Source organism: Taudactylus pleione, unplaced genomic scaffold (assembly GCF_031769625.1).
Source record: "Taudactylus pleione unplaced genomic scaffold, aTauple2 ptg000214l, whole genome shotgun sequence".
Taxonomy (NCBI): Eukaryota; Metazoa; Chordata; class Amphibia; order Anura; family Myobatrachidae; genus Taudactylus; species Taudactylus pleione.
The window spans coordinates 9,047,981-9,074,394 of NW_028284616.1; the positions used below are offsets into that span (position 1 = coordinate 9,047,981).

Genomic DNA, 26,414 nt, shown 5'->3' on the forward strand with positions numbered 1-26,414 from the left:
TAACTTTGCACCTTGGTAAAACCATGCTGCACTGCAGGCGGGGCAAATTTAAAATGTTCAGAGAGAGTTAGATTTGGGAGGGGGGTGTCCAAACTGACAATTAAATAGCAGTATAAAAATAAAGCTGTCCAGTATTTGTGGGCTACATGCAAAAGCAGCCAATATTTACCCCACATGCAAAAAAAAGTGTACGTATTTGCAGCATGGTTTGTCCAGATGCAAAGTTATGTCGAAGGTGGATTAGTGGCTGAGACGGAATCAGCATAAAAATTAGCATGGAGGACACCATCTTGCGAATGGCAGCTAGACTCCATTTTAGAAACAAGAATCTGCAAGATGCCATTTTGCGACCATCGCCATTTTAAGTTACAACTCACGAGCTAAGTACAGATGGCAATGTTTTTGATAATCTTTTTAGAAGCCATGACAGGCCCATTCTGGGGACAACCTTGCATAGAGAAATACCAAAACAACTAGAAAAACAGCCTCCTGAGAAAAGTTAATAGAATAGACAATACACAAGAATACTGTGAGTGTTTTACATACAAATTGGGAATCCCTGTATATAGACAAGTATAGTTGTGGCAATTGTAATATAACCCAGACATTGATCTACACAATTGAATTTGTCTGAATCCTAAACAGGCTTTAGTCTCACTCCCAGACAGAATGGCCCCACATTCACAGCTTCACAGCTGGGGGTCTCCACCTTGTTTGAGAAGTGAAACTCACTGCCCATAACACATTTGCATTGCAATTTGAAACTGTTAGTAAGGAATGAGATATGTGTGTGTTTGTATATATATATATATATATGTTAACTCCATCATAAATAGAATCTCATGCATAAACACCGCACATTACGCACAGTAGCGAATGCACAATATCCTGCATGCGAACGCTGTTTATTAGCTGCATGCTTGCACATCTGCCCCAAATCAGATAAACCTAACTAGCGTCTTTTCCCATATCCCTAATACTTACATAATGCACACTAACGATATTGGAGCAGAACCTCTATACATACCTTCCTATACCTTCTAATATCCTGCCTATACCTTCTAAGGATGACACTAATTTGCGTACGCAGTCATACAGTAAATAAAGACTTAGACCTGGAATCTGTGGTTCCAAAGCACAAGTATTATTCAAGTAAAAGTACAGTCAGTTACACGCAATTGATCCAGACACAATTTAGATGCAAAGGAATTATACAGACCCAAGTACAGTATACATACGCAGCGCTTCCAGTACCAGATGTTAGGCATCAGCAAGAAACCCCTCAGTCAGCATTCAGCAAGAAGACTAAAGACCCAGTCTTGGAGCACACATATTTATACTCCCCCAGGAATAGGCAAAACAATAGAGACGTTTGTTGCTGATGCTATTGGTTCCCAAGGAGAATCCATCTGTTACAGAGCATTTAACAGGCTGGTTCAAATAGACTCACCCAGCCTGTAACAACTGGGGGTCTCTCCCTTCCCGCCCCCTGTAACATCCTAACAGTTAATACATTTTGTTGCTTGAAGTCTCTGCGGTCCATAACTCGAGAATGCATGATGCGATCTCCCCACCGATTACACCGGAATACTGTGGAAAGAGTACGCATCAGTCCAAAACCAAACACGGCTTGTTTAGCATGTATAATACCTTAGTTACAAAATATCTTTATTTCACAGCGTTTATATTAACTGAACAAAATTAAATCTTATACCTTAACGCTAATGGAACCTTGTAAGTGAATATGTAATGTGTGAGAGTACGGGGTTTGATATGAAGACGCTACTTAACTGGAGACAGATGCGTGTGCATTTAGCTACTAAATGGTGTTTTCATTCGGGGACTTAAGCATAATGTGTGTATGTGAAATGGTGAAAGATGCAATCGCATGATGCTAATAATTGTGCATTCGCTACTGGGCGTCATGTTAGCAGCTCAATTGTGCGTAATGTGCGGTGTTTATGCATAAGATTCCATCCATGATGGACTTAACACATATATATATATATATACATATATATATATACATACATACACACACACATATCATTCCTCACTCACAGTTTCAAACTGCAATGCAAATGTGTTACTTCCAGCTGTGAAGCTAGGGCCATTCTGTCTGGGTGTGAAACTAAAACCTGTTTAGGATTCAGACAAATCCAATTGTGTAGATCAATTGCCTGGATTATATTACAATTGCCACAACTATACTTGTCTGCATACAGGGATTCCCAATTTGTATGTAAAACACTCACAGTTTCTGATGCATTGTCTATTCTATTTACTTTTTTCGCATGAGGCTGTTCTTCTAGTTGCCCTTGGTAGATTAACAAAAATATTACCATCTGTTCTTAGCTCGTGAGTTGTAACTTAAAGTGACGCTGGTCGCAAAATGGCGTCTTGCAGATTCTTGTTTCTAAAATGGAGTCTAGCTGCCATTCGCGAGATGGCGTCACGCACGCTTCAATTTTAAACTGATCTTGTCTCAGCCAATTATTCAGCTTTGACAGCCCACCCTTTGATAGCGAACAACATGCTATCACAATCTGCTATTGGAATTTAATTTAGGCTTATATTTACATATTATTTAGTGTTATTGTGGGGTGGCACAAGGTGGTTCTTAATCCATCAATAATGTGTCTCTGGATGGGGACATTAAACTACTATTATATGCACACCGCGGATCTTGGAAGATCATGTGAAAGTTGTGGGAATGCACCAGTCTTATAAAAGCAGTCTTGAAGGGGAATTTAGACTTTACATTATCTGAGGTGTTTTAAAAATAAAATTTCAATAATACATTCTATGCATGGCTAAATATAATACGTTAAATGATGGTGTTTCCTAGCTCAGGGTTGTAATGCAGTTCTGTATTTACCTCGGTATTCATACTGGCCACCATCATAATTTCATTCTTTCGTTTTACTCTATTTTTACATTTTCCACACTTCAACACAATAGGAACACACCGGACACATATGCCAATTACTATGATGACAATTAGTATAAGGATCAATAATTTGCCTATGCTGGCGATCACTTCCTGGACCCCTTCACCTAGACCTGAGAACCATTTCACTGGGTTCAGCCATGAAACCCATCCTTCTATCTTTTCTCCTACTTCAGCCACTGAAGCGTTATGGTTCTTACGAAACTCCCATTTTAGCTGCAGAATTTCATCCATCTTCCGGTCTATCACCTCCTTGGGGTCGCTTGTATCATTGGTGACATAGGTGCAACATTTTACTCCGAACTGGGTGGCCAATGTTACGCAATACCCTCCAGTAACAGCAGTTAAATAATTCAGCACTAGTCTGTGTAGCACCAGTTCTTTCTTGTACGCTTGCAATTCTCTCCCTGTATACCTGAATGTGTCATCGTACATCTCGGTGATATCATCTATCAATTTAGCAAGTTCCTGGATATATCTAAAATTTAATGTACCCCGAGCAATCCTGGTGGGATCCAATGCGACTAAAACTTGAAAGCCAGTTGTCTCACTGATTAACTGAGTGGCTTTATGTATGTCACCAGGTATCATATTTCTTTTGCCTCTGTGTTCATATTGTGTGTGAAGATAGGGTGATGGTGTGTTTTTATATATACCCAGCATTTCAACATGTGTGAGGGTCATAACTTCTGGGATTACTCTTCCCAGGTAACACAACCCTTCGGAACTCGGGGAGAGCCATTTATATGCTTTTCTTCCACAGATGAAATATACATTATCAGGAGAACATAAGGAATGGTATGCATCATTATCATTAAGCACATTTCCCTTGCAAACAATCCTATTTCTGGGTCTTCCATCTGATACATGCAAGTTTCTGGCTGTATTATTTTAGCACAATAACCATTTGGCACCTTACCAATAATTTTTTTGGTGGAACTCAATGTATACCGATACCTAAAATGTTTCCCACCAGACTTAATGGAGCGCAGCAGATCATGGTTTAGGGACTCATTATCAGCTCTTTGTGAGAAGGTCATCGTCTGATTATTCCCCGTCACTACCCAACTCCCGGGTTTATTGGGGTTGGTTATGTTTAAACACAAAAGTAATCTATCTACTTGGAATTGATAGAGTTTGAAATGAGGTGGTTTGGATGAGAGGAATTTTCCATCCAATGTTTTCCCTTTTTGTAAATCTAAAATTTCCGTGATATTCAGTGGAAATGGCACCAACCCTACATTATGCTGTCCCTGTGGCACATGTGAACACACCCAGCAATCAGTTTGATTTAACACTTTGCCTACCATACTATGATAATCCTCTAAAGGATACCCACCCCTGTACGGGCTATATTTAGGTTGGCACCGTTGGATACAGTTCTCATCAACTAGGGACCCACAAAGCTCACAAATACAGGAATCTTCAGACGATAAACCTCCACACCTTCCCCGAGTATCCGGAATGATAGCTCTCTTAACAATAACAGTACTAAGGTTGGTCAGACACTCCCCTAATTGGCATTGAACTCCTCCTGACTCCACTCCATCAGCACTGCCATCAGCTCCCATTTCCTCGATCGGTCTCCCATCACAGAAACTGGATACTCCCGAACCGACCAAGATGGTGAACACTCTAAAAGAGAATATGAAAATGAACACAGCAGGCCCGTTCATTGTCATAACAAGACCTGCAGATTTCTTTCTGTTCAGGTATCTCACTACAACCTGTTCAAGCCTCCCGGAACAAGCTCATGAGCGACAGGTCCACTCTATCAGCCTTGTCTCCGACTTGTTTCTCCACTGGTTGATTGACCTTTTTGCAGTGAGTGGAATGGACCCAGGTATCTCTCTCGGCCACCTTCAAAGATGTAGTACTCGTCAGCAGCACCTGATACGGACCTTCCCACCTATCAGTCAAACAACCTGAACGCAAGAAATTTCTGATCATTACATATTCTCCTTGTTCAACATCATGACAGTTAGTTTCAGGCATATCATTAGACAACAATTTCAGTTTCTGCTGCTTTTGCTTTAACTGCTTACTCATTGATATAAGATACTTTACAGTTACCTCGTTGTTACCCTTCAGGTCTTCCTGTGGACTTATAATCAAATGAGGTTGTCTACCGAACAATATTTCAAATGGGGACAGATTCAGAGGAGGTCTAGGAATGGTCCTTATGCTATGAAGGACCAAAGGTAACGCTTCTGGTCATCCTAGTCCAGTCTCTGCCATGATTTTACTTAGCTTATTTTTAATAGTCCCGTTCATCCTCTCTACCTTGGCACTGGCTTGCGGTCGTTAGGGGGTATGAAGTTGGCTATTAATACCCATCAGCTTACACATATTTTGAAAAACATCACCTGTGAAATGAGTACCCCTATCACTCTCGATGATTTTAGGGATACCGTACCTGCATACAAATTCCTGAACTATTTTCTTGGCAGTAAATGCAGCAGTATTAGTGGCTGCTGGGTAGGCCTCAACCCAGTTAGAAAATACGTCTGTGCACACTAATACATACTTAAGGTTCCTGCAGGGTGGTAATTGGATTAAATCAATTTGTATCACCTGGACAGGTCCATCAGTCGTTGGAATGTGGGACGGTTCGGTAGGGATCGCTTTCCCTATGTTCTTTCTCAAGCAGGTCAGACAGGACATTGCTATCTTTTCTGCTTGTGAAGAAAAACCTGGTGCGCACCAGTATGCCCTCACCTACTTGCACATACCCTGTTTACCCAGATGAGTCAGGCCATGTGCTGCCTCAGCCAGGCTGGGGTAATATGCCTTGGGGGCTACTGGCTTACCATGTCCATTCCTCCAGAGCACAGAGGACTCTTGCCCACATCCCTTGGACTTCCAAATGGATTTTTCCTGAATTGAACACAAATTTTGCATCTCAATTAATTTCAGCATATCAATTGTTTGGAATGACATAATTGTTTCAGTTGGAGAAAACATTTTTAACCCTGCTGCCCATTTTGCAGCTTCATCAGCTCTGTTGTTGCCCAGTGTCACCGGCTCATCCTCACATGTGTGGGCTTGCATTTAATTACTGCCACAGCTTTGGGCAGTTGGATTGCTTCTAAAAGATGTTTTATGTGTCGGGAATGTGCAACTGGTGTGCCTGCTGTTGTCATAAAATTTCTCAGACGCCATAGAGCCCCGAAATCGTGCACCACCCCGAACGCATACCTCGAGTCAGTGTAAATGTTAGCAGATTTGCCTGCTGCTAATTCACACGCTCTAGTTAGTGCTACTAACTCTGCCACCTGGGCTGAGTGAGGAGGACCAAGAGGTTTAGCTTCTATGATGTCTGTGTCATTTACAACAGCATAACCTGTACATAATTCACCTGTGTCTGTTTGTCTATGACAACTCCCATCCATATAAAAGGTCACATCCACATTCTCTAAAGGTGTGTCATGTATGTCAGGTCTAGCAGTAAAGGTCTGATTCACATATGTCATACAATCATGCGTATCATTATGTCTGCTGAACTCACCTCCCGCCAGCAACTCCTCTCCTTCCACCCTTTGTACATCATGTTGTACATATGGTAGGTATGTTGCTGGATTCAGCGTACTGCAACGTTTAACAGTAATATTTGCAGGAGCGATTAGAGCTAGTTCCCATTTGGTGAACCTAGCCGAGGAGACGTGTCTGGTTTGAGCTGAGTTCAACAGAGCAGATACAGCATGGGGAGTGTAGACAACGATATCATGGCCCAATACTACGTCCTCAATTTTACTCACCAATAGAGTGGTAGCTGCTACACTTCTCAAACAGGTGGGGAGTGATCTTGCCACAGTGTCCAATTGGGCACTGTAGTATACTACGGGCCTACTGGCATCACCATGTTTTTGTTTAAGGACACCTGCAGCACAACCATCGGCTTCCGTACAATACAAATCAAAAGGTTTTTCATAATCGGGTATTCCCAATGCAGGAGCTCTTGTCAGACTATCCTTAAGATTAAGGAAAGCCTGTTCTGATTCCTCTGTGTGTATGACATGATCGGGCTTTGAGGAAGAGACTAATTCCTGTAAAGGTAAGGCCAAAATAGAAAAACCTGGTATCCACATTCTACAGTACCACACATTCCCAAGATGGCACGAATTTGCTGTTGATTCTGCGGCAGTGTCATGTTTTGTATGGCCTGGATTCTTTCTGTTGTAAGATGTCGTAACCCCTGGGTTAGGCAGTGTCCCAAATATTTGACTCTGGATTGGCACGGCTGTAGTTTGTCCTTAGCTACCTTGTGTCCTGTATGCGAGAGATGAAGTAACAAAAGTTTAGTATCATTCAAACATGACATAAACGAGTCAGATCATAGCAATAAATCATCCACATATTGAATTAGAACAGATCCATTGGCAGGTTGAAAAGATTGTAAACAGTCGTGCAATGCCTGGGAGAAGATACTGGGGCTGTCTATAAAACCTTGGGGTAACCGTGTCCATGTGTATTGTAAACCTCTGTATGTAAATGCGAATAGATACTGACAGTCAGAATGGAGAGGCACAGAGAAGAAAGCAAAACAGAGGTCAATTACAGTGAAATGGGTTGCATTTGGTGGGATCTGCATCAAAATGACAGCTGGATTTGGCACTATAGGGAATTGGCTCTCTACTACCTTATTAACATCTCTAAGGTCTTGTACCAGCCTACAACCCCTCCCACCACTCTTCTTCACCGGGAAGATGGGACTGTTGGCTACACTAACGGTACGAACTAAAATTCCCTGTTGCAATAATCGCTCAATTATTGGAAAAACCCCTAATTCTACCTCCTGTTTTAGTGGGTACTTGGGAATTTTTGGAGCTTGCCTACCGCTTTTTAAATTTACCATTACAGGGCTTACGTTTGCCATTAATCCAGTGTCCTTTCCATCTTTAGTAAAAAGGGAGTCTGGAATTAGGGACAACATTTCATTTATCTGAGATGGATTTTCATTTAAACTTGTAGAGTGATACATTATCCTTTGGGGAGTGTCCAACATATCCCGCACTTCCTGTGCCACTCTCTCTGGGATGTCTAAATATACACCATCAGGGGTGCAATATATGACACATCCCATCTTACATAACAAGTCTCTACCCAGAAGGTTAGTAGGAGCCGCAGCAGCCAGGAGAAAAGAATGCCTGGTATGCAACGGCCCAATAGTAACCTCTGTGGACTTTGTTAAAGGATAATGTTCCACTTTACCTGTTACACCCTTGGTTGGTACTGTCTCGTTGGTCACCTGTAAATTAACGGGAGATTTTATCACTGACCTGGTCGCCCCTGTGTCTACAAGAAAAGGATATTCAGTACCAGCTACATTAACCATCATAACCGGTTCTTCCCTAGTACTTCCCGTTAACCTGACCATCTGTAGACTACAGGTATGACCTGACCCCTAGCGTTGGCTACCATTCTCCAATAAAGCATTTACGGCTACAATTGGAGCTGGTGCCTGCTGAACATTTGCTGGCCTCTGTGCATATCCCATATCCAGGTCTTCCCTGATGTGGGGTTCCTACTCTTTTTACTGTACAGTTTCTACTTAAGTGTCCTGGTGGTTTACAGTTAAAACATGTTCATGTATCAGGTGAAGACATGTGTTGTTGTGAAGTTTGAGCAGGGGGTAAAGGTGGTGGATATGGGAGGGTAAGGGTATTGTAGGGGATAAGAAGTTTGTGAGTAGTATGGGACCTGTGGTTGAGTCGGGTTAGTGGGATAGAGTTGTGCTTGTTGATGTGTGGGGTTAGTGAGGGCACATATTTGTTCAGGTGTGAGTGTGTGTGCAAGTGCAAGTGTGTCTGTTGGCTGTGATGTTACCGTCATTCCCTCCAGAGCTTGGATATTGACAGCCATTAGTTTTTCGCTCTGGGCTTCTCTCTTCTTGGAGATGTTTTTATTATGTTCGATGGCGGTTTCTATGAGGGTATCTATTGTGAGTCCCCACCAGCCAGGCTGTGAGGTCTGAACCCGGGTTTTTAAACTCTCCTTCAGACCGTCCACGAGTATCGTGACTATCATTCCCCTGTGGTGAGTGCTATCTTTAATATCCTCTATCCCAGTGTACTGGGTGATAGCCTGCAGAGCCCGATCGCAATAATCTTCTGCAGATTCACTCTCCTTCTGCTTAATGGTGAAAATTTTGTTCCAGTTAACTACTACTGGAAAATATATACCCAATTGAGTTACAATGCGGGAAATGTTACCTTGGTTTTCTTGGTCTGTTAAGGGAACGTCACCATCCAATACACAATCCGTGATAAATTTTGTCACGTCGGTATTGCGTGGTAGACAGGCCCTTAACACCACATGCCAATCTTTATTAGTGGGTTCATGTGAACTACCCAAATTTCTCAAGAATCTTTGACATTTGACTAATTCCTTTTTGGGTTCGGGGAAATCATTTATGATGGAATTTAGTTCTGCTCTTGTCCAAGGACAATGCATTACTACTTCCCTCGTGGGCACTATACCATTCGCATCTGCATTTCCATTTGGAACAGTTATTGTCCGAATGGGATGCAGACCGGTAGCGCTGCTACCTTTGACCTGGTTACCTGGCTGGGGGTTTAGTCTGCTGCTGCTGCGTATGGTATGAACAACTTCCTCTACGGGTGCAAAGGGCATTAACACTTCCCTTGCTGTTACCGATGGAGATGGCGGCACCACTCGTGATTGTGGTGATGCAGCATCTATCATTTGTACAGCATGGGAAATGGCAGACATTACAATAGGCTCATCATCCACATCATGAACATGCTCTTTATAGTTGCTTAAGAGAGGGTACAAGTTGCTTGTTAAATTTTTATGGGTATTTTTGGTAACTGTACTTGCACCTCCATCCACATAAGGTGGGGGAGGTGAGCGTGAACTGCTGGCAATACTCTCCACGACGCTACCTTGCCGCACGGGCGTGCCATTTTGCGGCTCGCCCGTATTGCAATTCAGCGTCGCAGACGTATGTTCTGGCGATGTGCTCACGACGCTAGTTTGCATCGTTTGCACATTCTTAAGCCACACATCCCCTTCATGCTGCCACAGTTTTAAACATTCAAAATATTTAACCTTTTTCTCTCGGGAGCGCATCAGACCGATGTGATCCTGGACATTATCTAACACATTTTTATCAAAAGTACCAATTCTGGGAAACAGTCTAACACTCTTCATCGTTATTTTAAACCATACATCACAATACCTTATTGCATAAGTACCGTACTTAGTATGCATAATACGACGAGCCGATCCGATCGGCGCCTCCATTAGCAGCACATCATTGTCTAACATCTCTACTGTTTGCGCGGCTCCCATTCTGAGACAAAATCCTACGCTTTCAATAAAGATTTAAACTGGTGAAAGACAATCAAGAAACTTTCACTTACCTGTGGATGGCGCCCACACACCTGGATAAGATTTGAAAAAGGCAACTTCCACACCTGGATAAGATTTAGTAAGGCAACTTCCACACGTATGGAAGTTTATATGTCGGCCACTTCCACGCACCTCTCTACAACAAAGACAACATGTACACCTGCTACTGTGTATAGAACAGTAAAGCTGCTTACCGAGTGACTAGCACTTAGCCCTTAAAGGTCATACGGTACCTTTAACTGTAGGGAACAAGTTACCCCTACCAACAAAACACTCACTGTTACACACTTTTTCCTGCGCAGATAAATACACGTTAACCCAGATATTGGTAATAATTAAAAAAAATGTAAACCTCAACGGCTTTGTTCAAACACATGGCAGCACAACCGGAAGTACGTATACGCTATTGTGCGACCAGTCACATACACAATAATGCGACTACCACACAACCATATGACAACCTTTAGCTGCGTACACAAAAGTGCGTCTTTGCTATGCGCAAACCTGCGACTTAGCCGCGTACTCAGTACTGTGGCACCCCTTTAAATGTAAGGTTCTATCAACAGAGTAAAACAAACTTTTTCCTCTCTTGTCCCTGGATTCTAGTCAGCTTCCTTGATTCACACGGAGATGGATAGCGATCTTCCAGCACAAAGCGGTTGCAGGCAAACCCTGCATGTGGCCACTCCACCCTTTGCTGAAATATCGATAGCCGTATGTACCGTGTGAGCAGGTAAGTGACTTCACTATGAGCCCCCAACTAACGATATTGGATCAGAACCTCTATACACACCTTCCTATACCTTCTAATATCCTGCCTATACCTTCTAAGGATGACGCTAATTTGCGTACTCAGTCATACAGTAAATAAAGACTTAGACCTGGAATCTGTGGTTCCAAAGCACAAGTATTATTCAAGTAAAAGTACAGTCAGTTACAAGCAATTGACCCAGACACAATTCAGGAGCAAAGGAATTATACAGACCCAAGTACAGTATACATATGCAGCGCTTCCGGGTACCAGATGTTAGGCATCAGCAAGAAACCCCTCAGTCAGCATTCAGCAAGAAGACTAAAGACCCAGTGTTGAAGCACACATATTTATAACCCCCAGGAATAGGCAAAACAATAGAGATGTTTGTTGCTGATGCTATTGGTTCCCAAGGGGAATCCATCTGTTATGGAGCATTTAACAGGCTGGTTCAAATAGACTCACCCAGCCTCTAACAACTGGGGGTCTCTCCCTTCCCATCCCCTGTAACATCCTAACAGTTAATACATTTTGTTGCTTGAAGTCTCTGTGGTCCATAACTCGAGAATGCATGATGCGATCTCCCCACCGATTACACCGGAATACTGTGGAAAGAGTACGCATCAGTCCAAAACCAAACACGGCTTGTTTAGCATGTATAATACCTTAGTTACCAAATATCTTTATTTCACAGCATTTATATTAACTGAACAAACTTAAATCTTATACCTTAACGCTAATGGAACCTTGTAAGTGAATATGTAATGTGTGAGAGTACGGGGTTTGATATGAAGACGCTGGTTAACTGGGGACAGATGCGTGCGCATTTAGCTACTAAACTGTGTTTTCATTCGGGGTCTTAAGCATAATGTGTGTATGTGAAATGGTGAAAGATGCAATCGCATGATGCTAATAATTGTGCATTCGCTACTGGGCGTCATGTTAGCAGCTCAATTGTGCGTAATGTGCGGTGTTTATGCATGAGACTCCATCCATGATGGACTTAACATATTTATATATATATAAATATATATATATATATATATATATATATACATATACATACATACACACACACACACATATCATTCCTCACTCACAGTTTCAGACTACCATGCAAATGTGTTACCTCCAGCTGTGAAGCTAGGGCCATTCTGTCTGGGTGTGAAACTAAAACCTGGACAAATCCAATTGTGTAGATCAATTGCCTGGATTATATTACAATTGCCACAACCATACTTGTCTGCATACAGGGATTCCCAATTTGTATGTAAAACACTCACAGTTTCTGGTGCATTGTCTATTCTATTTACTTTTTTCGCATGAGGCTGTTCTTCTAGTTGCCCTTGGTAGATTATCAAAAACATTACCATCTGTTCTTAGCTCGTGAGTTGTAACTTAAAGTAACGCTGGTCGCAAAATGGCGTCTTGCAGATTCTTGTTTCTAAAATGGAGTCTAGCTGCCATTCGCAAGATGGCGTCGCGCATGCTTCAATTTTAAACTGATCTTGTCTCAGCCAATTATCCAGCTTTGACAACACTTACACAAAAGGTTCCATAGCTATAAAGTAAAAGATCCAAGTTTTATTCATTTATTACAAATGCTGTGAAATAAAGACTATTTTGGTATCTAAGGTTTAATACATGATAAATAAGCCGTGTTTGATATTATACTGATCCGCACTTTATCCACAGGTTTCCAGTATCATTGGTGTGAATATCGGAACATGCGTTCGTAACTTATGGACCGTAAAAACATAAAGAACCAAAATGTATTTTGTAAAACTAACAGTCTAGATTTGCATGAGGTGGGAAAATGAAGGCAACCAGCTGTTGGAGGCTGGACTGTGGCCATTTGAATCAACCTGTTAAATGCCCTGTAACAAATGCACCCACACTGGGAACCAATGGGATCAGCAACAAACTCCTCTATTGTGTTGTCTATTTCTGGGGGGGTAATAATATGTGTGCTCTGACCCTGGGTTTCTAGTCTATTCTGCTGATTGCTGATTTACAGAGGTCTCTTGCTGATGCCGGAATCTGGTCCCAGAGCGCTTGCGTATGTATGACTGTATTTTGGGTCTGTATAAATCTTTGCTCTAAATTGTACTTAGATCACAGCATGTAACTGACTGTACTTTACTTGAATAATACTTTGTGCTTTGGAACACATGTTCAAGGTCTAAAGTCTTTATTTTACTGTATGACTGCATACGCAAATAGCATCAATTTTAGAGGTTTATAGGCAGGGTTTAGAAGGTATAGGTAGGAAGGTATATAGCCAGTATCCTTAGTTACTTGCTATTTCTTACTCTATTCCCAAATAAATCTGAATCAGACCCAGTATTACATAGGTCTCCCAATCACTATTTCCATGAGAACTATCCAATATCCCTGTTAGTGGACAATCATATGGACATTAAAAGTATAGACAATTCATCTGGCCATTTTTTTCACTTCTAGTGGCAATTTTATAATTTAAGACACCAATTGCTACTTTGACCTAAACTTGCTGTTGATACAGAAAGTTACTTTTCTGTCTGATTTCTAGAACTTTACATATTTCCTGAGTTACCTATTCTGTGAAATGCCTACCTTTATCTGAATTTATCCTGGTAAGTATCCAAAATCTAGATATAAACTCTGAGTAATTATAGCTTACTGTTGTATTGTGAGCTTTTCCAGCCAGCTAGACTTCAACTTATCCATAGTATATCAAAGTAGTTACCACATTTAACAATACATAATTTCTAGATAAACAGATTAGAAGATTTATAAATGAGCCCCAGGGGTAAATTTACTAAAATGGGAGTTCTATTAAGAAGCGATGTTGCCCATAGCAACCAATCAGATTCCAGGTAATATCTTCTAGAAGGTACTAGATAAATGAGAAGTAGAATCTGATTGGTTGCTATGGGAAACATAACTTCTTAATAGAACACCCATTGGAAGTAAATTTACCCCCCAGGGTGGGACTTTGAAGTGTGTTCTGAGTCAATTTTCTATTCTAGGGCTGGCATAAATAATTCTGACAATACTGTTATGAAGTATATGTGAATCCTAGAGCAAACTAATCCTGGTTTACAGCAGTTATCATACCTATTTTGCTCATGTATACTTTCATACTGGCCAATCCTAATTTATTTCCTCCTCATTTCTCCTCCCGCTACACTCGCATGTTTCCCCATTGCTTGCTCGGCTCTGTTTGTTCCTTGCCCCCCTTGAATATTGGTGTGTCCTGTCTCGTGTCCTCCCCTCCTTAATCAGGTCTATATATTACTTCATGTTGTACTTTACAGCATGTTTTTTTTTCTAATATTGTTATAGCGCAATCAGACAGTGGCATCCCGATGGTTCAAATACTGACAGGGGAATGGTAAGTAATGTTCCCCTATCCTATTTACCCCCTAACCCTAAGCCTCCTTTCCTGCACCCTTATACTAACCCTCCCTAGCCCGCCCCCTAACCCTCCCGGTAAATGCCTAAACCTAACCCTCCCCCCTTAGTGCTTAACCCTACCCCCTTAGTACCTAATCCTCCCCCCTTAGTGCCTAACCCTATCCTCCCCCGCTCCCAGTGGTGCCTGAACCTAACCCCCCTGCCCGGAACCTAACCATAACCTCCCCCTTCCCGCAGCCTAACCGTAAGTCCCCCTGGGCTGCCTACACCTAACATTTCCCTCCCCGCGGTTGATACTTACCTCTCCCTGGTGTCCTTACGAACGGAAGGGCCGGATTAATAATGGGGCTGACGGAGCTTCAGCTCCAGGCCCACCATTAGAATAGGCCCACAGACATCTGAAGTGTGTGCTGCTGTGTTGAGAGGATTTTTTCCCTTCTACAGCAGCCTGCCAGTGGCCATCCCATCCAGTCCGAGGGCCTGCCCCCTTCCCCGTCCCCTGCCCGGCTGCGGTGCCGGTGGATGTTCAAGAGCTGCCAGCAGCATAAACTACATCAACATGATGGCGGCGCAATGGAGGGCTGGGCTTCACTAGCCCTCCAAGAGCCGCTAACACACAGTGATTCGGCAGCAGCGCCACCTCCGCGTCACGGCGTGTGACGTCACAAGCGCCGCTCACCGCCATTACCGCGTAGCAGCACCCTCAAGCAGCCCAGCGACTATGTCCACCAGCACTGCAGCATAGGCTCAGACACATCAGCTCCGTGAAGGTGGCCTGTAGCAGAATGGTGTCTGATGAGTCCCCCAAGGTGAGGAGGTGCTTGTCAGTCCAGCTGGCCAGGCTTCTGCTGTATAGTAGTATACTGCAGCCTGAGTGGGGGGAGAGGGAGAGAATATATATTACAGGAATAATATATATTATACTATATATATATATATATATATATATACACACACACTTTGTGTATATTTATATATATACTGTGACTCTATGTGTATACAGTCAGGTCCATAAATATTGGGACATTGACAGAATTTTCAGATTTTGGCCTCAATTCACCACCACAATGGTTTTGATATGAAATAAACAAGATGTGCTTTAACTGCAGACTTTCAGATTTAATTTGAGGGTAATTACATCCAAATCGGGTGAACGGTGTAGGAATTACAACGGTTTCAATATGTGCCTCCCACTTTTTAAGGGGCCAAAAGTAATGGGACTATCAACTCAAAAGCTATTTCATGGACAGGTGTGGGCAATTCCCTCGTTATTTCATTATCAATTAAGCAGGTAAAAGGTCTGGAGTTGATTCTAGGTGTGACATTTTCATTTGGAATCAGTTGATGTCGACTCTCAATATGAGATCCAAAGAGCTGTCACTATCAGTGAAGCAAGCCATCATTAGGCTGAAAAGTCAAAACAAACCCATCAGAGAGATAGCAAAAACATTAGGTGTGGCCAAATCAACTGTTTGGAACATTCTTAAAAAGAAAGAACGCACCGGAGAGCTCAGCAACACCAAAAGACCCAGAAGACCACAGAAAACAACTGTGGTGGATGACAGAATTATTTCCCTGGTGAAGAAAAACCCCTTCACAACAGTTGGCCTAATCAAGAACACTCTCCAGGAGGTAGATGTATATGTGTCAAAGTCTACAATCAAGAGAAGACTTCACAAGAGTGAATATAGAGTGTTCACCACAAGATGCAAACCATTGGTGAGCCACAAAAACAGGAAGACCAGATTAGAGTTTGCCAAACAAAATCTAAAAAAGCCATTACAGTTCTGGAACAACATCCTATGGACAGATGAGACAAAGATCAACTTGTACCAGAGTGATGGGAAGAGAAGAGAAGGAAAGGAACTGCTCATGATCCCAAACATACCACCTAATCAGTGAAGCATGGTGGTGGTAGTGTCATGGCGTGGGCATGTATGGCTGCCAATGGAACTGGTTCCCTTGTATTTATTGATGATGTGACTGCTGACAAAAGCAGCAGAATGAATTCTGAAGTGTGTCGGGCAATATTATATGCTCATATTCAGTCAAATGCTTCAGAACTCATTGGACGGCGCTTCACAGTGCAGATGGACAATGACCTGAAGCATACTGCAAAAGCAACCAAAGAGTTTTTTAAGGCTAAAAAGTGGAATGTTATGCAATGGCCAAGTCAATCCCCTGACCTGAATCCGATTGAGCATGCATTTCACTTGATGAAAACAAAACTGAAGGGAAAATGCCCCAAGAACAAGCAGGAACTGAAGACATTTGCAGTAGAGGCCTGGCAGAGCATCACCAGGGATGAAACCCAGCATCTGCTGATGTCTATGCGTTCCAGACTTCAGGCTGTAATTGCCTGCAAAGGATTTGCAACAAAGTATTAAAAAGTGAAAGTTAGATTTAGGATTGTTTAGTTTGTCCCATTACTTTTGGCTCCTTAAAAAGTGGGAGGCACATACAGAAACCGTTGTAATTCCTACACCGTTCACCTGATTTGGATGTAATTACCCTCAAATTAAATCTGAAAGTCTGCAGTTAAATCACATCTTGTTTGTTTCATTTCAAAGCCATTGTGGTGGTGAATAGAGGCCAAAATATGAAAATTCTGTCAATGTCCCAATATTTATGGACCTGACTGTATATAGCTACATATATATGTAGTATATATATATATATATATATATATATATATATATATATATATAGTTGTGTGTATATTTATTTGTATGCATATCTGTAAATATTAAATTTTCTCAAAAATATGTTTATACATCAATATATATAATGTATATATATATTCGAAATATCTAAATATAAAGAGCATGTACACAAACTATGGGCCTTATGCAGCAGTGCACGCTAGTGCACTGCTGAAAGCAGATTCCCGATGTGTGCGAATCTGTGCAGGCACAGGACCCATTCTGAAAGTGTGCAGAATGGGTCCTGCTAACTCACTTGCACAATGGCAGCTGACTGTCAGTGATTGACAGTCTGCCACCGTTCGGTCATGTCGCCGCCGTTGCTGGGGAGGGAAGAAGCCAGGATCTCCGTCGGGTGATATTTCCTGCCCTTTTTCTCTAAACTGCGACGGTCGGCTGCGGGACCCCATGGGTCACTGCGGCCGGCCGATGGTACGCAGATTAAACAATATATATATATATATAATATATATATACATACAGACACAATATACTGTTTATAGAGAGAGAGAGAGTGAGGGTGAGAGAAATTGATTCACTTGGACCGGCACTCTATCACCAATGAATCAACTGCCTGGCTGCCATCCTCTGTAATTGTAATATAAATAATGATAGTCGGCACTCAGATTTAGCAAATAGATAAAGCTGTATTAAGGCATGTCATAGCGTCCTTATTAAGGCATGTCACAACGTCCAACGTTTCAAAGCACTACTGTGCTCTTTTTTGTTTTTCATGAACATGTTACCTTGAAAAAAGAGCACAGTGGTTCTCTGAAACGTTGGACGCTGTGACATGCCTTAATCCAGCTTTATCTATTTGCTAAGTCTCGGAGTGCCGCCTATCATTATATGGATATATATATATATATATAATATACAGTATATATATATATACACACACACCACAGTCCAAGGTGTGGCACTTTCCTTAATAAATACAATGACAACTGGTGCGTTATATCAACGTTTCAGTATATTTCGTACTAACGCACCAGTTGTCATTGTATTTATTAAAGAGAGTGTCGCACCTTGGACCAGGTATGCTTTTACTATGTGAGGGCACCTCCATAAGTTACTTGAAATTGTGTGTGAGTGCCGGACTATTTTATATATATATGTATGTATGTATGTATGTCTATCTGTGTATGAGTCTATGATTTTATCCTAAGGAAAGAACCTTCATTAGAGTTCTGAAACGTTGATTTAGTACTACGAGTGTTTGTGTCTTTCGTGAGGTCGCTAGGAGTGCCGCCCATTGCTGCATAGTGCATACATTTTTTTCCTTCCCATCACAGGGACAGGTATTTAAGGAAGGCACCAGACGCACATTACACAATCTTAGCCCTTTGGAGTGCCGTCCGTAATTGCTGTGTATATATATATATATATATATATATATATAAAATTTAGTGGAAAAGGAATCTTACGGTCCCTCTCCTGCATCATCCGTCCATCACTGATAATTGGCAATGTGCACATGAGCAGTGTCACAGTCTTAGGATGAGTCTTTCGAGGATGGTTGAATGCATGTGGGTAGCTATGCTCCATGATGCTAGCCACACATCACGGCACAGAACACACCCCCATATCAGTAGTCACACCCCCTGCAACAGCACACAATAGGCCCTTCATAAATTTCAGCTCCAGGCCCATGAGGATCTTAATCTGGCACTGATGAACGGCATGCCGTCTGCCGGGATTCTGGTGTTGGAATCCCGAGTCATGTTGGGATTTCAGCGCTGTTGTTGTCTCGGTGATCGGGATTCTGATGCCAGGGTCCGGCAGATGGCATCCCGGTTGTCGGAGTCTTAACCGCATCCCGTTATAGCTTATGCTGATACTGTTCTTTTGTTTTTTCTGATACTTTTAATGTTTGTATGTTATTGCTGTTATCGCTTCTGACTCCTATTATGATGATGATAGTTGTCAACTTTACAAGGTTTGACTAAAGAGGCATAGGTTAGTACTCTTAGGTGACAAAAGGTTGTCTTGCCCAGAAAAGAATGCATCTGAAATGTTGTATTTTCTGGAAATTCTTAGGATAGATTGAATTTTGTCTTAGGAAAGATGGTTCTACTAAAATGTTATTTCATAACCATTGGCGGCTCCAGCGGTGGAGCTGCATCGCAGTCCAAAATTCAAATAGGGGAACCACACCAACTGCCAGTGAGTCCTGGCCGGCAATGTTTGGCAGCGTTTGGGGTGTAGTTAACAAGAGATTATTACGCTCCTTGTTACCAGGGGTTACACCCAGAAATCTGGCATTGACTATGGAGAGATCTTCCTGCCTGTTGCAAAGTACAGTATATTACGTATGGTCATTGTTATATCTGCTATACATGATTTACTATTGTACCAACTAGACTTTGGGGTCTATTTACTAAGCTGTGTTAGGAGATAAAGTGAACGGAGGTAAGGTACCAGCCAATCAGCTCCTAACTGCCATCTCACAGGCTGTGTTTGAAAAATGACAGTTATTAGCTGATTGGCTGGCACCTTATCTCCGTTCACTTTAACTCCTAACACAGCTTAGCTTATCTACTAACACAGCTTAGTAGACCCCTTAGTGTGTTATGGTGCGTACACACGGGACGATCGTCAACGATAACGATATCGTTGAACGATCTCCCGCATGTGCTGGATGATTGATATTGATCGTCCAGCACACCACGAACCCACCAACAATGGCCACGTGGTCCCTATACTAACCTGGTCGATATCGACCAGGTTGGCCTGCATGCACGGTTGATGGACGATATCGTTATCGTCCATACGTGCCCGCGCATCGCAGGTCGTTGGAGGGTTGGAGGCCCCGAAAAATGCACGATATGAATGATAACGATATGGTCGATATCGTTATCGTTCATATCGTGCATTTTAATCGTACCGTGTGTACGCACCATTAGTTTCTTTTAGTCAAAAAGCCGTTGTCAGCATTACATGTGACAATAAAGGTGCAATTGACTTGTCTTTCAGCACCAAACTTCATGGTCAATCTAAGCATATAGAGCTGGTAGATAGCACTTAAGTCAGCGTGAAATAGGTAACTAGTAAGAGAAATCTCACTGATATGTTGACTAAAAGTCTGACATCAAATGATCTAATAAATGACTTTCTACAAAAATGTGGAGTGGAATGCATTTGGTGTATTATGTTATGTTTTCATTTGTATATCATTCTGTGTTTTTGGTTACAGGTGAAACATCCAAAATGTGGAATGTTTTGCATTACTATGTAACCAAAGAGTCTTGATCAAAGGAGGGGATGTTGGAGGAAGTGCTCTGACCTGTCTCTGATCTGCCAGGACCCCGTATTGTTGAACGCGCACCACAGCGCGACCTCCGACCCAGCAAACTGACATGTGCTACTGCGCATGCGCAGCTTGTCCACCTGGCTTCCAGCCCTGTCCTCCATTGTGGAAAGCAGTTCCCCTGTGTGCAACGCTAGAGACCCTGCAAGTGCCACTGTGTCACCACCGCTAGTTGCACTAAGTACTTTACTGCCACCACTGTGTATTAACACATGTGTGTGCCTCACTATACAGCACACCACCTGTATTAACCCCCACATGTTCCTTCCTTGATCTGTTGAACCTGCTACACACATTTTATGCCTGCTGCATTAACCCTGTATTATTCTGCACCCATTCTGCCTGGTTAATAAACCAATCCCTGGTTAAGTTATTCATTGTTTGGACTGACCTCCATCACACAATGCTGCCACCTACATCAGTACCTATAAGTTCTACCAATTGATAAATGTAGAAAGTATAAAACGTCCCTATTAATCTCTATAGATGTCAAAATTACGAGCTAAAACTAGCAATGCGTCTCTATGGCAACAAAGGCAGGACTCATCACTTCCGGCATCAAAGAGGAAGATTTCCGTCACTATGGAAACAAGGGACTACTTTGTCACTTCCAGTATATGGATTTATGAACCACCATCGCCAAGGAAACACCTTCACTTCACTTCCGGTTTCTTAAAAAATAAGAGGAATTATTTACAAATTTTTTTTGGATATGTTATGTATAGAAGTGATGACTGTAGCTCTTTAGATTTATTTCAGACCCTTTAAGCATCGGGATATGAGGAGGGTTCCCTTTGAAACCGCAATTTACAACAAACCCGTCACTTCCACTTTCTTGTTAAAACGAAAAACAATAATTTAAACAACTTGTTTATTATACAACATATAAAATATTTGTAAGAAATCGGTATATGACATTATCATGTTAATGGTGAGGATATTTTAGGTATTTTATGGTTTTTTTTCTCTGAAATGTGAATATTTGGTTTTGAATGCCCAAGTGTGGTATAAACAAGGGAGGATAGGCAATCTTTTATCCGCCTTGCGAAAGACCTAACCAGTCAAAATGAATCTGTGAACATGTGCCTATCTTTTTTTTGTCCAGCCAGAAGAATCAGCTCCAGCCAATGTGATCCATTTGACAGGGCATATCCATTATTTATCGGGGTACTTAATGTTTCTGAAAGCGAGTTTACTACCTCCTTCTGGCATGAGTCCAATAAAGGATAACAAATAATCTTAATGGAATATTTTATATGTTGTATGTGAAATTTGTTCATTAAAAAAAGAGGATAATCTGCACTATGCAGCACTTTCCCTTTGTTTTTCAGTATAACCGAATATCCAGAGGTACTGTGAGAATTTTTCTCACAGTTTTCTTATCTAAAGAAATTGTGAACATTGGAAACAGGAAAAGACTCATCTGATAAGTTAATTGAGATCTTATATCTCGTGAGTGCATAATTTGAAGGGGAGTGGTATAAGGGGAAATTGCCCCATCTATCCGTTTTTCCCCTAGGTCCACATTTACTCTTTTTCAAGCTCTTTTGGCCAGGCTGTGTAAGCTGAGGCCAGGAACTCTACATCCACTGACACAGACCCTGGCATCGTCCCTCCCGGAAAATGGGGGCAACACGCTCCCGTTGCTGGGAACGCTGGCCAGGAACGCAGTGATGTGCAGTGAGGTCAATGGCTGGGGAGGCACTGGCTAGTATCAGAGCCAGATTTACACATACATATATGTACCCAGGGGTTCATGTGGGCATTATACAAAGGTGCAGCAATATATAGTGCTGGAAATTTGGTATGTTTTAATCAGGGATGTGCGGAAAAGGTAGACAGGGGAGGCAGTGCCTCACCATACACTTTTTATTCCAGAGTTTTGAATATAAGAATTATTATAATAATACAAAGAAGATATTAATAATATTTTCTTTCAATTTGTCTTATAATTTTTATAGTCAAACTCTGGAGTATTTATATACTTTTGTGAAAAGTAAGTTTGAGGGCCATTCATCAAGTTCTGAAAAAGCATTTTTTTCAGAACTTGATGGTGTTACTGAACTCCACTCTGAGATGGCGTTCACCCCCCAATAATCTTCACAGACTGCTGTTTACACTGCAGCCTGTGAAGAAATAAACTACCAGCCACAACAGAGGGATCTATTCACATCCCTCTTTGCTGTGTCTGCACAGCCGAGCCCCAGAGCTGAGCGCTCCGGGCACTGCAGATATGTGTCCACACTCACTGGCCGAAGACACAGATGGAAAAGGTGAGAGGGGTGTGCCCGCAGGGGGGGGGGGAGGCACTGGACCGCTAGACCACGTTTTACCGCATTGCTTCGCAAGGCAGGTAAGGGTACATGAATTGCTAAGCTATAGATCACATCGAACTGTTGCGATCTATAGTGAAAAGTATCAATTCTGTACCGCACATCTTCATGATTAGACCCCTATATATGAAGCAGTGATAACCTCTTTCTCTGGCTTTTGTGCTGGAGAAAATGTTCAGCACTGTTTTGTCCTATTTAGCAACAGGGATCAATGAATCTTGCAGTCCATGTATTTTTGCAATTTACTGCATCCCCACAGCCTTTTATAGGGACTTTGGTGTCTGTGCAACAAATGGGGGAAAGCTATGGCATTGATTATACCCAGCGAAGGGGGACCTGTGAAGCCAGAAGAAGCACGGAGGTCACATAATTAACAGGAGGGACATTAAACCTCCAGGCCTGTACGTCCACACTCCATACGGACACATAAGGGTTAAGCTTTTTAGAAGGGTTTTTGACTTTAGTGGGTTGATTTGGTGATTGGTTGGAATAGCAGTGGGGGAGGGGTTTCTCAGTTTTTATGGGTAGTATCTATGGTTTTAATCCTCTTTGATTCCAGCGATTTGGACAGAGAAGTAATACAGTTTATTGTCTCATTTCATTGCTGTTCTGTGTATTTCTGCTATCTCTATCTTATCTAGTTTTTTCGTTTCTCTTACCTTCTATCTGTCTCTCATCTCTCCTTTTTCTCTAAACTTTCCTCTTCGCACTGACTTTTCTTCGAGTATGGATAGGCCCCACAGAGTTATCACGCTGCCTGCACGTTACCTCGCGGGCAGTGTGTCCGATGGGGTGGCTGCATCCACGGCGGCAGGCGCAGCTAGGGCTTCATAGGGTCGGAGACGCTCTCGGTGACGAGCAGGCCTTGGTGATGAGGCTGCCGGTGGGGTAATGACACAGGGACGGGGAGGTCATTTTGGGGCCTCTCTGGCTTCCCGGTCGCGCGTCCTCCATCGGAGGAGAGGGCACAGGTGTGGAGGATCATGGGGACGTCTGCCAGGACGGCTGCAGTGACCCTTGGGCTGCGGCTTGGCGGGCGCAGGCAATGAGAGATCTCTTTGCCTGAGGGAGCGTCCACTGGCAGGGCCATAACTAGGATAGTGCGACCAGTGCCATGGTACAGGGCACCGCAGGGCAGGGGGCGCTGTTTGGGCCTGTCAATTTTCCTTTTTATTATCATTCTCATTTGTAGCTTCCTCTTCTTTTATCCCCAGCATCTCCTGGCCGCCCCTATCTCTTTATCTGTTCCCTGGCCCTTCCCCATGAGGCCATAGCCCTTTTTCTTATGTCCCTAATTAAAAATTGATGGGGGGGGGCACCAATGTTCTCTCTGGCACAGGGCACAAAAAAGTCTAGTTACGGCTCTGGCCACTGGGGCAGTGGTGAGTTCAGCTACCCTTGGGGGGCCTGTCACAGGGGGGAATGCTAGGCACCATTTTGTTGAATCCGATAGTGAGGAACTAGGTCAGGCTATGTTTAGTGACAGCGAGAACAGCCTCAGGGACTCTGGGTTTCTAGTTAATAGTAGAGGAGAAGCATTGGGATTGGTCCCTGGGAGGACTTATGCGGACGCGGTGCAGCAGGCTCCTGCTCAACGCAGAGGGCACCCTGCAGCATTGCAGTCCACAACTGCGGGTCCGCAAGCCGCTGGAATGTTAAATGTGGAGGTTGTATCAGCACAGTGCGCATCCATTGTGTCGGCCCTGGTCCCCATTCTCACCACCGGTCCCGGTGGCGGGGCCATGGCCGGTCCTTCGGCTTGGTTGTTGGAGATAGCGCAGGCGTTTCTGCGGTCACGTCGGCAGTGGCTGGTTTGCTGGGCATAGGTAACAGTCATAGTGCAACAATGGATGGCAATGTTTCTATGCCAGAGGTTTTGTCTCATTCTCTCTACCCAGTTGCAATCGGGTGGTAGCTGAGGCTCCAGGGATATCTGGTGCAGTGGTTGTTGCTAACATTTCTGGTGAGTCCTCATTGGATAGTAATTGGGAGCGGGGATCGTCCTTAGTTTCAGCCTCTCCCTCCTCTGTGTCAGATGCCAGTGGGAGCAATAGCAGCACTAGGCTTATTAGATCTCGTGGTGGTAAGAGGCGCAGCAGCAGGAGGGATGTGGGTGTGGTCCTGTCATCTACCTCATCATACTCTTCATCTACCTCGGATGATGGTGGTAAAAAGCGTAGGAGGCGGAGGTCTAAGAAGAGACGTAGGTCGAATAGTAGTAGTTTGTCTGTTGATTATGTGCAGTCGGATGGCATACATTGTGCGAACACAGCCGTGCTGAGGGGTGTCCACCCTAGGGCGAAGGAAAGGATTCGGAAAGGGCATTATGTAAATGTCTTTGCTCTCACGAGTAAGGCAAAGAAGGCTCTGGGGGCAGCGAAAAAGAAAGGTGACGTGACTTTGGAGTCATACAGGTCGTACCGCAACTGGTTATGCGGCATATACGTCTTTGCTGCGTGTTACCTTGTGACACGTCCTGACGATTACATGAACATGGTGCATTATAAGTACCTTGTCCATGAGCTTTTTACTTCTTCACGTGAGTCCGCTTGGAGAAACTATGATGAGAAATTTAGAAGGAAGCAGCATGGGCGGGCAGTCATAGACTTTGGGATAAAGAATGTTGAGATCTTTGTCGATGTGACTCAACCCAACAGGGCGTCTTCCGATGTTTCGGGTTGTCACAGTTTCCCTCAGGTCGGCACTGGCGCATTGTCCGTTAGTAACACTTTTCGATCAAGTGGTCTCAGAGCTGGTCATGGAAAATGTTTTGCCTACAATAACGGGCAATGCAGTCTGGGGTCCCGTTGCAGGTTTCGGTATCTTTGTATCAGGTGTGGGGGTTCACACCCAGTCAGGGATTGTAGTAGACCGAGAGTGGTGGGGGCAGGTCCGGGGCTGCTGCCACCACTTCGGGTCGTGACTCTGGACCTTCCTCAGCTAAGTAGGGCTCCCTCCCCAGTGGAGGTGATGTTTGAATGGCTGGGCGTTTATCCCGCTCGTGACAAGGTTTTTCTATGTTCAGGTTTTACAGTCGGTTTCCCACTTCCCATTAGCAGCAGGTGGTCACGGGTGTAGTTAGGAATCTGTGCTCAGCTAGGGAATTGCCAATGGTTATGCACGAAAAGGTTATGCTTGAAGTCACTCTGGGAAGGATGGCTGGTCCGTTCGTTCAACCCCCATTCCGGATTTGTTTCTTTCACCAGTGGGAGTAGTACATAAAAAAAATCAGGCTGATTCAGCATCTGTCTTGCCCGTCAGGGTCATCGGTTAATGCTTCTATCTATCTAAGTTCACTGTCGCGTTGTTTACCAATCCTTCGACTTGGCCCTAGATATGGTGCGGGCTTTCGGTGCCGGTGCCTTCATGGGGAAACTGGATGTGGAATCAGCCTTTTGGTTACTTCCGCTTCATACGTCGGTTTTCAAATACATGGGCTTTCAGCTGGATGATGGCTTTTACATTGACAAGTGCTTGCCATGGGGTGCTCGGTCTCCTGTGCGTATTTTGAATGCTTTAGCACTTTTCTGCATTGGTGCTTGGTCAGGGCAACAGGGGCAGTAGGCATCGCCCATTACTTGAACGATTTTCTCTT

The 26,414-nt window shown here is 43.2% G+C and overlaps 1 protein-coding gene across 1 annotated transcript in view; it reads left to right on the plus strand.

Annotated features, from left to right (window-relative positions):
- LOC148517585 (uncharacterized) overlaps positions 1 to 25,897 on the plus strand; it is a 51,154-nt gene extending 25,257 nt beyond the window's left edge. Inside the window, exon 2 of the mRNA XM_088478395.1 lies at positions 24,718 to 25,897. Coding sequence (XP_088334521.1) covers positions 24,718 to 25,897 — 1,180 coding nt within the window. The remainder of the gene's footprint in view (positions 1 to 24,717) is intronic.
- Positions 25,898 to 26,414: the final 517 nt, after the last annotated feature.